We start from the raw sequence: 12,723 nt of genomic DNA, 5'->3' as shown, positions 1-12,723 counted from the left end.
TATGATGATGTCTGTTGCAGACAATGTCGTCATTAGGATCTCACACTTCTCGCGCTACCCGCCGCAACCACGCTGACAAACGCATCGCCTCGCTAGTCGCCAGGGAAATGGCCAAGGTCATTCCACAAATCGTCAGTGAAATTAATGAAGTCGGTAGCAAGCCCTCTAAGGAATCTAAGACCGACTCCCCAAAAGCTACTTAGATTAAGCGTGGTACCGAGAGCGGATTGAAACGTTTCCCAAAGACGCGAGGTAAATCGATCATCGCGGTCAGAGATGATGTCGCGAGGCGTCCCATGTCGACGTATGATCTCGTCGGTGTAGATTCGTGCTAATTTTTCTACCTTGTAGTCTTCCCGTACTGGCAGAAAATGAGCAGATTTAGTCAAACGGTCAACGACAACTCGGATCACTACAAGAAAACTAGGTTTTTAGTACACGCAAAAGCGTCCTAAAATGCTATTTTATAGGACCTTTCATTTAATAGGACCAACGGTAAAAGCGTTTCATGTAAAGGGGTCGTAATAAGTACCGGAATTAAAAAAGCGTCCTAACATCTCAAATAAGATTATGAAACCAATTTTATGGTTGCGTAATATGTCTTTGAACAACCAAAATAGTGTCCTAATAAAAACATATTAGGACACTTTTACGATGTTCTAACATGTGCTTCCATTCTTTTAATCTTTTGATACACTTACAAGCGTCCTTAGAAATTAATTGATAGGACCCTTATGATGTGACATTATAGCTAATTTAGTACCAAGAAAAGGGTCCTAATATACCAAATAAGATTATGAAACCAATTTTATGGTCGCATAATATGTCTATAGACAACTTAAATAGCGTCCTAAAAAGAACATATTAGGACACGTTTACAATGTTCTAATATGTGATTATCTACTTTTAATCTTTTGATACACATACAAGCGTACTTTGAAATTAATTTATAGGACCCTTATGATGTAACGTTATAGCTACTTTAATACAAGAAAATGGTCCTAATATCCCAAATAAGATTATAAAACCAATTTTATAAATAGACCATCAACATATAACATCCTAAAAGTTATTGTATAACATCAACTAATGAAAGAAATAAAATTTCATTATATTTCAAATAAGCATATTCATAACAAAAACACTAACCATAAATAAGTTATAACATTATCTAACATAAAGTCTTAACATTTAACAAAGAAATTAAAAACAATTAAAAAAATAAGAAGCATAAAATCTTGAGTCATCATGCGTCCTCAATCCTCATGATAATATGTTGTAAGTTTAACATTTAATCATACATTTTTTCATAACATTTGATAATATTTCGTCACACGAAAATAAACAAAGTGACAATGATGTGATGAATGTTATGTAAAGGCCCATGATTTTTTTTTTAAATTTTAAATGTAGATATTGTATAACCTTTGGTCACAGAAAATAATATACACCATATGTATCAAATTTTAGCCACATTAGTAAATATCAAGTGTCCTAATATGGTGTATTATAATAACACCATAATGATTAAGCGTCCTATAAAGGTTAAAGTTATAAGACCCTAGTGTCAAGTGTCCTATTAAGTTATGTTATAATAGAACTCTAGCGAATAAGCATCCTATAAAACTGATGTTTTATGACTCAAATATCTGGTGTCCCATTACAGTGTATTATAATAACACCACAATGATTAAGCGTCCTATAAAGGTTAAATTTATAAGACCCAAGTGTCAAGTGTCTTTTTAAGTTATATTATAATAAAACTATAGCGAATAAGCGTCGTATAAAACTAATGTTTTATGACTCAAATATCAAGTGTCCTATTACGATGTATTATAATAACACCACAATGATTAAGTGTCCTATAAAGTTTAAAGTTATAAGACGCAAGTGTCAAGTGTCCTATTAAGTTAAGTTCTAATATGACTTCGACTAGAAGGGTCCTGTAACGCTGAACATTTATGACTTAACTACAACGTGTCCTATTAAGTTTATGTTATAATAGGACCCCAGATGATCAAGTTTCCTAATACAATACCACATAATGGGACACTAACAATTAAATGTCTTATAAAGTACTTTATTAGGATCTACGTTTTAAGTGTCCTATTAAATTATATGATAATAGGACCCAAAAAACTCATCCATCCTATTAAATAGTTTTTTAGGACACCGGTTTAGTAGAATATATTATAAAAGGACCCCAAAAGCTTATTAGTCCTATTAAATATTTTTTAGGACCCTCTTTAACAAGCGTCCCACAGAAAAGGTCCTAAAAAGCCATTTTTGTTGTAGTGGATGCTGTCATGACTTGATGGCGTGCGCGGAAGTTTCATTATAAAATCCATAGCTATACTCTCCCATTTCCACATAGGGATCTCGGGTTGGACGAGTAAGCCAGAGGGTCTTTGATGCTCGGTCTTGACTTTCGAGCAAGTCAGGCACTTCAAAACGTAGAGAGCGATATCTTTCTTCATGACCGGCCACCAGTACTTGTAGCGAAGGTCCTGGTACATTTTATCGGCACCGGGATGAATAGAATATCGAGACTTGTGGGCTTCGTCCATCAAAATCTGTCGTAAATCGGTCCGCATAGGGATCCAAATTCGGTCCAGATAATGGAAGATCCCATTCGACTTATTCACTACTAGGCTCCATCGTTGAGAATCCTTTCCTTCTTCAAATGGCGTTTGGTGAAACAAGCATGTTGGGCTTCGTGGATAAGAGCTTCGAGATTGTGTTGGGCTTGAACATTACGAGCGGTATGCAAATAACTTCGTCTGCTAAGACCATCGGCAACGACATTTGCTTTTACAGGATGCTAACGAATCTCACAGTCGTAATCGTTGAGAAGTTCAACCCATCGCGTTGGCGCATATTAAGTTCCTTTTGGCTGAGGATGTGTTGTAGGCTCTTGTGATCTGTGAAGATCGTACACTTGGTACCATAAAGGTAGTGTCGCCAAATCTTCAATGCAAAAACAACTGCGCATAGCTCGAGATCGTGGGTTGTATAGTTCTTCTCGTGGATCTTGAGCTGACGAGACGCGTAAGCGATAACCTTGTCTCGCTGCATGATAACACAACCAAGACCAAGGTTCGAGGCATCGCAGTAGACAACGAAATCGTCGTTTCTATCGGGTAAAGCGAGGAGGGAGCATTGCAAAGCATATGCATGAGAGTCTGAAAGGCAGTCTCTTGTTTAGTTCCCCAAACAAAAGGCTTGCCTTTGTGCGTGAGGGTAGTAAGCGGCACGGCGATTTTAGAGAATCCTTCGATAAATCGGCGATAATAGCCCGCTAGTCCGAGAAAAGAACGGACTTCAGACGGGTTCTTGGGTGTAACCCAACTCTTAACAGCTTCGATCTTCGCGGGGTCGACGTGAATACCTTGACTATTGACAATATGACCGAGGAATTCAACCTCCTTTAGCCAAAATTCACACTTAGAGAACTTGGCATAGAGTCGATTCCCCTGGAGTAGCTCGAGAACCAAACGTAGATGTTGCACGTGTTCGGTTTTCTATTTGGAATAGATAAGGATATCATCGATGAACATGATGACGAAGCGGTCAAGAAATGGTTTACACACGCGATTCATCAAATCGATGAAAACGTGGTTAAACCAAAAGGCATAACAACGAACTCATAGTGGCCGTAACGAGTGCGAAAAGTGGTTTTCGAAATATCTTCCTCCTGAATATGCAATTGGTGGTAGCCAGAGCGTAGATCGATCTTGGAGAAACACGTAGCACCTTGCAACTGGTCAAACAAATCATCGATTCGAGACAGGGGATAGCGATTCTTGATTGTCGGCTTATTCAACTCCCTATAATCGATGCACATCTGAAACGACCCATCCTTCTTTTTGATGAAAAGGACTGGTGCACCCCAAGGAGAGGTGCTAGGGCGAATGAAGCCTTTATCAAGCAATTCCTGGAGCTGACTCGAGAGTTCGCGCATTTTGGACGGAGCGAGTCGATAAGGAGCTCTAGCAACAGGATTGGCTCCAGGAATGAGGTCGATACGAAAGTCGATATCACAACTTGGAGGTAATCCTGGAAGATCATCAGGAAAGACATCAGGAAAATCGCGAACCACGGGGACATCTTTCACTCCTGTATTCCCTTTCTTTTCCTTCTCCGCTATTATAATATTGGCCAAGAAAGCTCTGTATTCCTTATAGAGATACTTGCTAGCTTGGACACATGACATGAGTTTAAGACCTTTCGAAGGAGTTTCACCATACACACAAAGTTTATCACCGTTAGCGAGCGAGAATCGAATCATCTTATTGAAGCAAACAACTTCAGCATGGTTTTTGCGAAGAAAGTACCGAGCTGCATCGGAATAAGATCGATAGGGAAAATGTGATTGTTGAGTTCGAGAGTACAATCACGAAGAACAGAATTGACAGCAACGGTTCTTCCGGTGGCAACTTCAACATCGAACGTCGAGGGTAGATGGGCGCGCTTACTATTAAGGAGCTTTTCGAATTCAAACAACACAAAACTGTTATCGGCTCCAGTATCAAATAAACACGAAGCATATATACATTCACAAGGAACGTACCATTGACCACGTTGTTATCGGCTTGAGCTTGACGGACATTGATGTTGAAAGTACGTCCGCGGACTGCTGGTTGCTGCTGCTGTTGTTGCTGTTGCTGTTGCTGGGGCTGCTGTTGTTGTGGCTCTTGCTTCACCACTCGATTCGGGCACATGTTTGCGAAGTGGTTGGGATCACCACACGCAAAGCAAGCTCTGGCATGGACTGTGGGTGCAGGAGCCGCTTGTTGGCCTTGAGGAGCAGGAAGTAAAGCTTGTCGAGCAGTAGCTTGACCTTGAGCTGGAGCTGGAGCTTGACGTGGACCTGTACGGCAGTTGGCAGTGAAATGGTCATACATGTTGCAGTGCACACAGTATCTGCAAGCGATTCCCACTGGGTGGTGATAGGTATAAGTAGGGCATGCCGGGTGAGGTCCAGTGTACGCATGCTTAGCCAGCGGTGCGTTGGTGACCGGCGCCGTTACTTGGCGGTGTTGAGGCTGCGGTTGAGCAGGGACAGCTTGAAGAGGAGCGGCAGCGGTGACAACGCAATTTTTGCTACTATTGTTATTGTTCTTCCTCTTATGACGAGAGGACTTTGAAGACTACGGCGCGGCGGCGGTTTCAGCAGTTGTAGCAGTGGTAGCTTGGTGCAGATTCTTGGAGGCCTTATCCCAGTAACCAAACTTGACTCGCTTATCGTTGATCTCAGCGGCGAGCAGAAAAGTTTCCTCAAGCGTTGTCGTCTTTGGAGCTTGTACGAAATCAGCCACACAATCCGGAAGAGCACAGATATACTTCTTGATGGTGATTTCGGGCGTTTTAACTTGGTCTGGACAGATTATGCTTAGCTGCTTGAAGCGAGCAGTTAAAGCAGCATTATCACCATCCTTCTGCTTGATATGCCAGAACTCGTTCTCCAACTTTTGGTGCTCGTGGGGAGGGCAGAACTCTTGCATCATAACGTCCTTCAACTCATCCCACGTCAAACCGTAAGCTGCATCATTTCCGCGTTTGTTTCTCTCGGTCGTCCACCAATCTAGAGCTCGGGATTGGAAGACACCAGTGGCGTTAAGAGTGCGGAGTTCATCAGGACAGCCACTCTTGCGCAGGGTGACTTCGATCGAATCAAACAATTGGAACATGGCCGTAGGCCCATCTTCGCCGGTAAATTCTTTCAGGCCGCAGGCTTTGAACTGTTTGAAGCTAAAAACAGACTTTGGCAAATCAGTCCTGGACTCTTCAGAAGACTTGCTGGCATTTTCATTCAGCTCACTAACAATCTGGGGGATAACTTTTTGCCATTTGTATAGCGACGAGGGCGGCGATGCGTTTGTTATCGTGATTGCGGCGAGCTGTTCGGGAAGAGCGCGTTCCAGATGACGACATTGTCTGCAACAGACATCGCCATAGGATTCAGACGCTATATAATCGAATCTCTCCTCACACGTACTACTACTAAAGCGCAGGAACACATCAACCATACAAACACATAATCACATAAGCACATAATCACATAAGCACATAATCACGTAAGCACATAATCACAGAACACATAAGCACGTAGGGGCACGCAAGCACGTAAAGCACAGAAGCACAAGAGGCAGTCAGAATACATAAACCTATCATTCAAGTCCACGCGCGTTCGAGAATAGCAGTTGCGATTAGCGAGTACACAACGAGTAACATAGCATGCGTTCATCCACAAGTAGCAGCGATTTGTTAACGTTTTGAGTTCGATGTGCAGTGCGGGTCGTGTGTGTCGATCGATGTGAATGCGAAAAGCGTAGAGATCACCAAAATTGAAACATATAAACAGATAAAACCACATAAAACACATAAAATCCACATAAAACAGTGAATATCAAAGTCAGCGGCGGCGAAAACCAGAATAAAAAACACATAAAATCGAGCATAGATTGTCTGGGTGTGAGACGTCGACTACCCAAAGTGATTCGACTATTCACAAGGACTTTAAGTGCACACTTTGGCCTTCTGGACTGTGCTCTCGCCTCGATTTTGGGCGAACGACACGCATCCTTCCATTTATGGTGTGACTTTAAGTCTTTGGAGTCCGTCGAGACTTTGGTGAGAGTTTTGTAAAACAAAATAAAGCACGGAATAAGTCGCCAAGGTTCGGGTTTCACCCGTGACTTAACAACTTCGTTCTTGTTTTGATAAAATAGAGAGGAATTATTCGTTAAAGTATGGATTTCACTCCTGATTCAATGCAAATTTCCCCCGTTTATAGATAAAAATGCGGGTCGAACAAGCGAATTAGTCGAGAGTTTGCGGTTTTCACACCTAATCTCAACCTAATCACTTGTTCACTTGAAAGTAGTGTGCAGTGATAGTGTCGTGTTCCGTGAGTGCGAGCGAGAATAGCAAGCAAGCTCGTACAGAATCCCTACAGGGCATGTACAAGTCGGTCTGTTGGTACTTAAGCTATAGACTAGGTCGTTTCTAAGACATCGGCCCGGACTAGGTCGAGTCTTGCCTAATTCCCTATAGTTATGGCTCTGATACCAATCTGTTACACCCCAACCGATGGCGGAATCATCAGGGTGCGGCACTGAGCGAAACAGATTGTTCAAGAGAATCCACAACAAATATTAAATTACCAAATCCTTAACGTTAATATCCCATACTACTAACAGATAAAGTAAAAATAGTTATTACAGATAATTGTCTCAAAAACAAGCAAACTGTTCCGACAACTCAGATTTTTTTTTTATTAGGTTTGTTTCTAGACTCCATCCTAGCTTGATTCCAGCAAATACAAGCAAGCATCCTAAGCACCTGTCACATACGTTAAAATAGAGGTCAATACACATAGTGTAAAGGTGAGTATACAAGTTTAATAGATATAACAGAGTTCGAAATCGTTTACGCATAACCAGCATGTAACATGTAATTAAGTGAAAGCTAGTAGGCTATCGACAGAGAAATATGCACAGACATGACTGCGAGTTGTAGAATGCGCAATACATATCCCACTGGGATACGTGAAGTAAAGCCCTTAACAACCCCTGTCCACGAAAGGTGCTGAGTCCAAACTATAGTACTATCGTTGCTAAGGTGTCAGGCAACAATCACTGTGTTAACATAACATACAAGTATTCATCGAATAACACAAAGCATGCAATAACGGTTAGCATATAAATAGTGATTGTGTTGTGTGTCGATTGTGATATAGAATAAGTAATGTATGTAACACCCAAAAGTGCATAAAGCAAAAAGGGATCGAGTATACTCACAGATTGTGTTTAACAAATATACATTCTCTTGGATTGAAAGGAGCGCTGAGAGAGATTAGCCTGAACAGTTGGCGATAGCATAAACAATGAGCGGCGCGTAAAATGGTGCAAAAGAACCAAGTGTCGAATGGTAATCCGATCGGATGGCCATTCGTTTGGATTGACATTCGTTTGGTAAGGATGTGTTTGTGTATGATGGCTTTGATGTTTTCGTTGTAGCATTTTGAAAACAGAGAAGTATCTCTACCTTTCAGGTCATTTGATTGAACGGCGGTACGATCGGATGACGATCCGTTCGGCGAGGCATTTCTCAGAGAACAAGTTCACAGCAGGATTGTCACTCGATCGGATGGTCTACCGATCGGGTGGCAATCCGTTAGATCTGACTATGTATTGAACATGTTGAAAATTGTTAAGTGTTGAAGTTCCAAACATTACATGGTCGGATGGAAGTTCTATTGGATGGCTATCCAATCGGACGGCAATCCGTTCGACGTTCAGATCTTTGAAACGTTTGAAGAAAATTTTAAGTATTAACCCTCAAGTGCAATCTGAACAGATTGTGATTCGATCGGATGGCAATCCGATCGGACGGCAGTCCGTCCCGCGACCTAATCGTGTTGCTAACTTGAAAGTTGTTAAGTTTTGCGGTTTGCTTGAGACGATACGACAACATGCCAAACAACAGAACCCCATCGAGACCCAAGTGATCCGATCGAACAGGAATCACCCTAGTCTGATCAGTTAACTGGTTCGAGGCGGTGGTTCATGCTTAACCCGAAATCGGTTGTCTCTTAGATAGAAATCAGATCTTGAACTAACACATCACTAAGAAAGAGTAGAAGATCAGAGCGAGCTCCGATTCTATCGGCTTTTGAATGCATTGAGTGTAAAAGAGTTGAAAGAAAGTTGGAAAACCATCTTTCAATCCTTTTAACCATGAATATGTATAGATCTATATGAAAACATTGTTGATTCATGTGGAAATCCTTCAGATCTGAGTTGTTCTTGGTGGAATGAGGCCAACACTTGAAGTTCATAAGAACTCCATGATGACATCATCCTAAAACACCTCAAATCCGTCGATTTCACGGTTAAAAGTTAAGATTCAAAGGTGAAAAAGATGAAGGAGTGCGTGTAGATCATAGAAGTACAAGATTTAGGTTGGAAACTTACAAGAATCGCGAGAAATCGAGAGGAATGAGTGCTTGAGCGAGTTGGTCGAGTGGGGGAGCTGTCACATCACAAATGATGTGACAGGAGGGTATTTATAGGGTTTCCAAAAGAGGAAAGTGCATAGGGTCGGATTGGTCACCGATCGGATGGCAACTCGACCGGATGGCAATCCGATCAGATGGCCACTCGATCGGTGTTGGCCACTCGATCCTGATGTCCGGCGTGTTGAGTATTGTCGTTTTGATTCGCGTGTTGAGCATTGCGATGCGTTTTGAGCGAGCGATGCGATAGATTAATAATAAACACACAAATACTATATCTAACATACAATCATCATAAATAACTGGCGTTTAGCGTTTGTGATTCGATTGCGATAGAGTTGCGATTGCGTTTCGATTAATCAGCACAGACATAAACATAATTAAACATGCACAAGTAACACATAAATAGCACACACACGTAAAACAATATCCAGAACGCATAATTCGAGTCGCGAATGCGATTGCGGTGCGATAAGCGATAAACAACAAAACATGTGATTGAACCTCTATTATTCACAGATACTCCACATAATACAACTAAAGCGATAAAAATAAAGATTCGATTACAAGTCAGAGAAGTTAAAACAGGAATTGAGCAAGGAGTGACAGATCACAATTATCAATTTTTTCTTCCTTTGACTTCAATCTTGACTTTGACTTTGACCTTCGAAACACGGGGTGTTGCACCGTCTTTACGGGTAACTAGGTCGATTGCAGTTTCCATTAGCCAATATATAATTTTTGTTTTCCAGGGTAGGGATAGAGATTTTTTAGTTTTGGCTGTAGTTGCAGATTCATTGTTGAAGCAAGAGAAAGAGTCAAAATTTAGGGTGTGAGTAAAGCAATCAAAATTCGTATACTTATAATGCAAACCAAATTTGATGAATGCATTTTTATTAATATTGAATCATAATTAACTTTTTTAATCTTCGTTGACGTTGGCAAAGAGCCACCTCAATCGATCCACATTGAATGTTTATTTACTTATTTATTTAGAGCTACCACCTTCATCGCTTTGTCACACGAAATCTTGGATCGACAATGTTTTTTGTTAATACTTCGAAAACAAATTATTTTGTAAAACCCGCGAAGTTCGTGAGTATTAGCAGTAGTATAGGATAAATTACATTTATACCGAATAAATAATATTGAAACTAGGGAATATTTAATAATTAGTTATAATTGAATTGCCTAAAACTTACATAACATAATTATCTAATCTAACAAATTAACATATAAGTAAATTAGTTATAATTGCATAATAGAAGAAAGAGCTAAAAGAAATCAAACAAAATAATTAAGCTTAAAAAGCAATAACTTTATTCATTTTAAGTCAAAGAATGAATAAAACAAAATAACATAAAATTTAATTTAAAACAAAGAAGATCAAACGAAATAACATATACAGGCGATTGTTTCAAGCTTCCATCTCCATCTTCTAAATCTGTAAAGTCACCAATCAACACACGTAATAAGTATCGAAAAGAAATGGTTTAGAACACAAAAACAAAAACCAACATCTGTATAAAACATTCATCAAAATTTTAAATATACAAATTACGTGAGCAAAACATTTACAATATGTGGGTCTCTATTGCTCACTTTCTATCTCTCTATCTACATAGTAAGTACAAAGTTTCAAAAGACTATTTTTACACACCATTATCGGTCATGTCAGCATCATAAAACCTTTTAAGAAGCGTGCAACACTTAACGCCTTTAATCTATTTCAATCATCATTTTCCAATTTTTTTCTTCTTATAATGTATGTTACGCATGATCTAATGATGTAAGTTTTTTAGAATAATTTAACTTTCTATAATTTTAAAGTTGTAATATAGTTTGAAGATAAATGCATGTGAATGTAGTGTTTTTTTTTAAATCCCCTTTGTTTTATAACTTTAAAAAGGGTGCCATCTCATACCCCATATTACTAAACATACTCCCCCATCTGAGCAGAATAATATTGGTCACGCTCTCAAGTTTATAAAAGAGGTAAGCTTAGCATCATCTGTTTTTAAATTACATATCAGAGCTGCGAATACCTTATTTAAGACATTGTGAATGAAGTCCTTCACTTCCAATATAAGTTGATCAGATTCCGGCAACTCCGGTAAGAGGTTGAAACCGTGAAACATGTTTGGGTAGTCCACCAAGTACACTTCTTTCCCGGATTTCTTGAGCCACTCATAGTACCTTATTTGCCAGTCCCGTAGAATATCAAACCCTGCCACAACCACAATGGTCGGTGGTAAATCCATTTTCGATATGTCCACAGCATACCGACCACTAACATTGACCACAGGATGGTCCCGATTGTAGGGTTCACCTAGCGGCAAGAATGCGTTCCAGAACCAATCTGTCTGCTTCAGTGTCAAGACAGGCGCGGTTCCATTCAGCCGTATCTCAGAACCTGTACGCTCCTCCCCGCCAAAGAATGGTTGAATCGACACCAGCCCAACTACCTTCAAAACATTATACTTTTCATCAGCAAGGGATTATCATAATTCAATTAAGGTGTTTCAAGTTTTTGTTTAATTGGATATATAATCCAAAATTGAATATCTAGCTGGTCAAGTTAGCGATGGATGTTGGGACCGAATCTTTTTCTTTTTCTCTTGAACAGGAATATATTTTACTATATTATTGACCATACTTTCTTTAACAACCGATGATCTAGGTGATGTCTCAAACAAAGTCAAGATGTACTGTACCTGGAGTTGTTGGAAGTTGAACTGGGAGGCTCTTACAGCAACATGATGAGCCATGTTTCCGCCAGCGCTATCACCCGCGATAAAGCATTGTGAAATATTTGCATTGCCCGGTAACCATTTCAACCTGTTCTCTTCAACGTCTAGAAACTTGAGTACATCAAGCCCATCTTCATGTTGAGCAGGGTGTCGATGCTCCGGTGCAAGACGATAATCAACAGAAACAACTATCACATGCAATTCTCTCGCTAACTTGCGACAAAAATCGTCGTACAACTGTGTGTCCGCGGAGGCGACAATATATCCACTTCCATGACAGAACACCATCACAGGAAGATCTTCTACAGTGTACTGTGTGGGGACAAATACGCGGAACCAGAGTTTGCGAGTTGGATCCACCACTACATCGTATGTCTTGACACGGTTGATCGGTTCAGATGATGGCGGTGTCAGAGGTACCAGTTTGAGAAGACCGCGGTTCACTGTGCCGTCTTTCCGCATAATTAAGTTGAGTCCGATGTCGAGTAACCAAAGTGTAATTCGTGTTGTCCAGGGTAAGGACAGAGATTTTGGAGTTTTGGCTGCAGATTCCATTGTCAGACTAGAGAGAAAAATAATGAAGGTAATTATGTGTGTGAGCAAACCAATCAAAATTCAAATATTTATAGAGCAAAATAAACAATTGACTATTCTTGGTCAAATGGTTCATGCGATGGCTTCGTTTTGAACGATATATTTTATGTTCTTGTTCAAAACGTATTATATGGAAAACCATGAAAGTAAACTTTGATTCACCAAAAAATTTAAAATGAACATTGGAAAGGGTCAATCATAGAGGCTGAAAAAAAAAAATAAGAGTGTGCACATTATAAAATACAGAAAGGATCCCATACAAGACAATTTTCCATACAAAGCCTACGAGACAAGAAATTCAGGACAAGTGACGTTGGCTTAAAGGGTAATTTAGTCTTTTCTCACTTAAAACAACTTCCC

General features: G+C 40.0%; 1 protein-coding gene across 1 annotated transcript; it reads right to left on the bottom strand.

The window, feature by feature from the left end:
* Positions 1–10,326: 10,326 nt before the first annotated feature.
* Positions 10,327–12,350, bottom strand: LOC110939784 (probable carboxylesterase 18). Its single transcript, XM_022181348.2, has 3 exons — positions 11,734–12,350; positions 11,065–11,484; positions 10,327–10,463 (listed from the first exon to the last, which is right to left on the bottom strand). Exons 1-3 carry the CDS (start codon positions 12,322–12,324, stop codon positions 10,458–10,460), a joined length of 1,017 nt encoding a protein of 338 aa, XP_022037040.1. The 5' UTR covers positions 12,325–12,350; the 3' UTR covers positions 10,327–10,457.
* Between the last annotated feature and the right edge of the window lie 373 nt (positions 12,351–12,723).

Source organism: Helianthus annuus, chromosome 6, assembly GCF_002127325.2.
Source record: "Helianthus annuus cultivar XRQ/B chromosome 6, HanXRQr2.0-SUNRISE, whole genome shotgun sequence".
Lineage (NCBI taxonomy): Eukaryota > Viridiplantae > Streptophyta > Magnoliopsida > Asterales > Asteraceae > Helianthus > Helianthus annuus.
The sequence above is the reverse complement of the archived record's forward strand: the minus strand, read 5'-3'. Positions and strand labels throughout refer to the sequence as shown.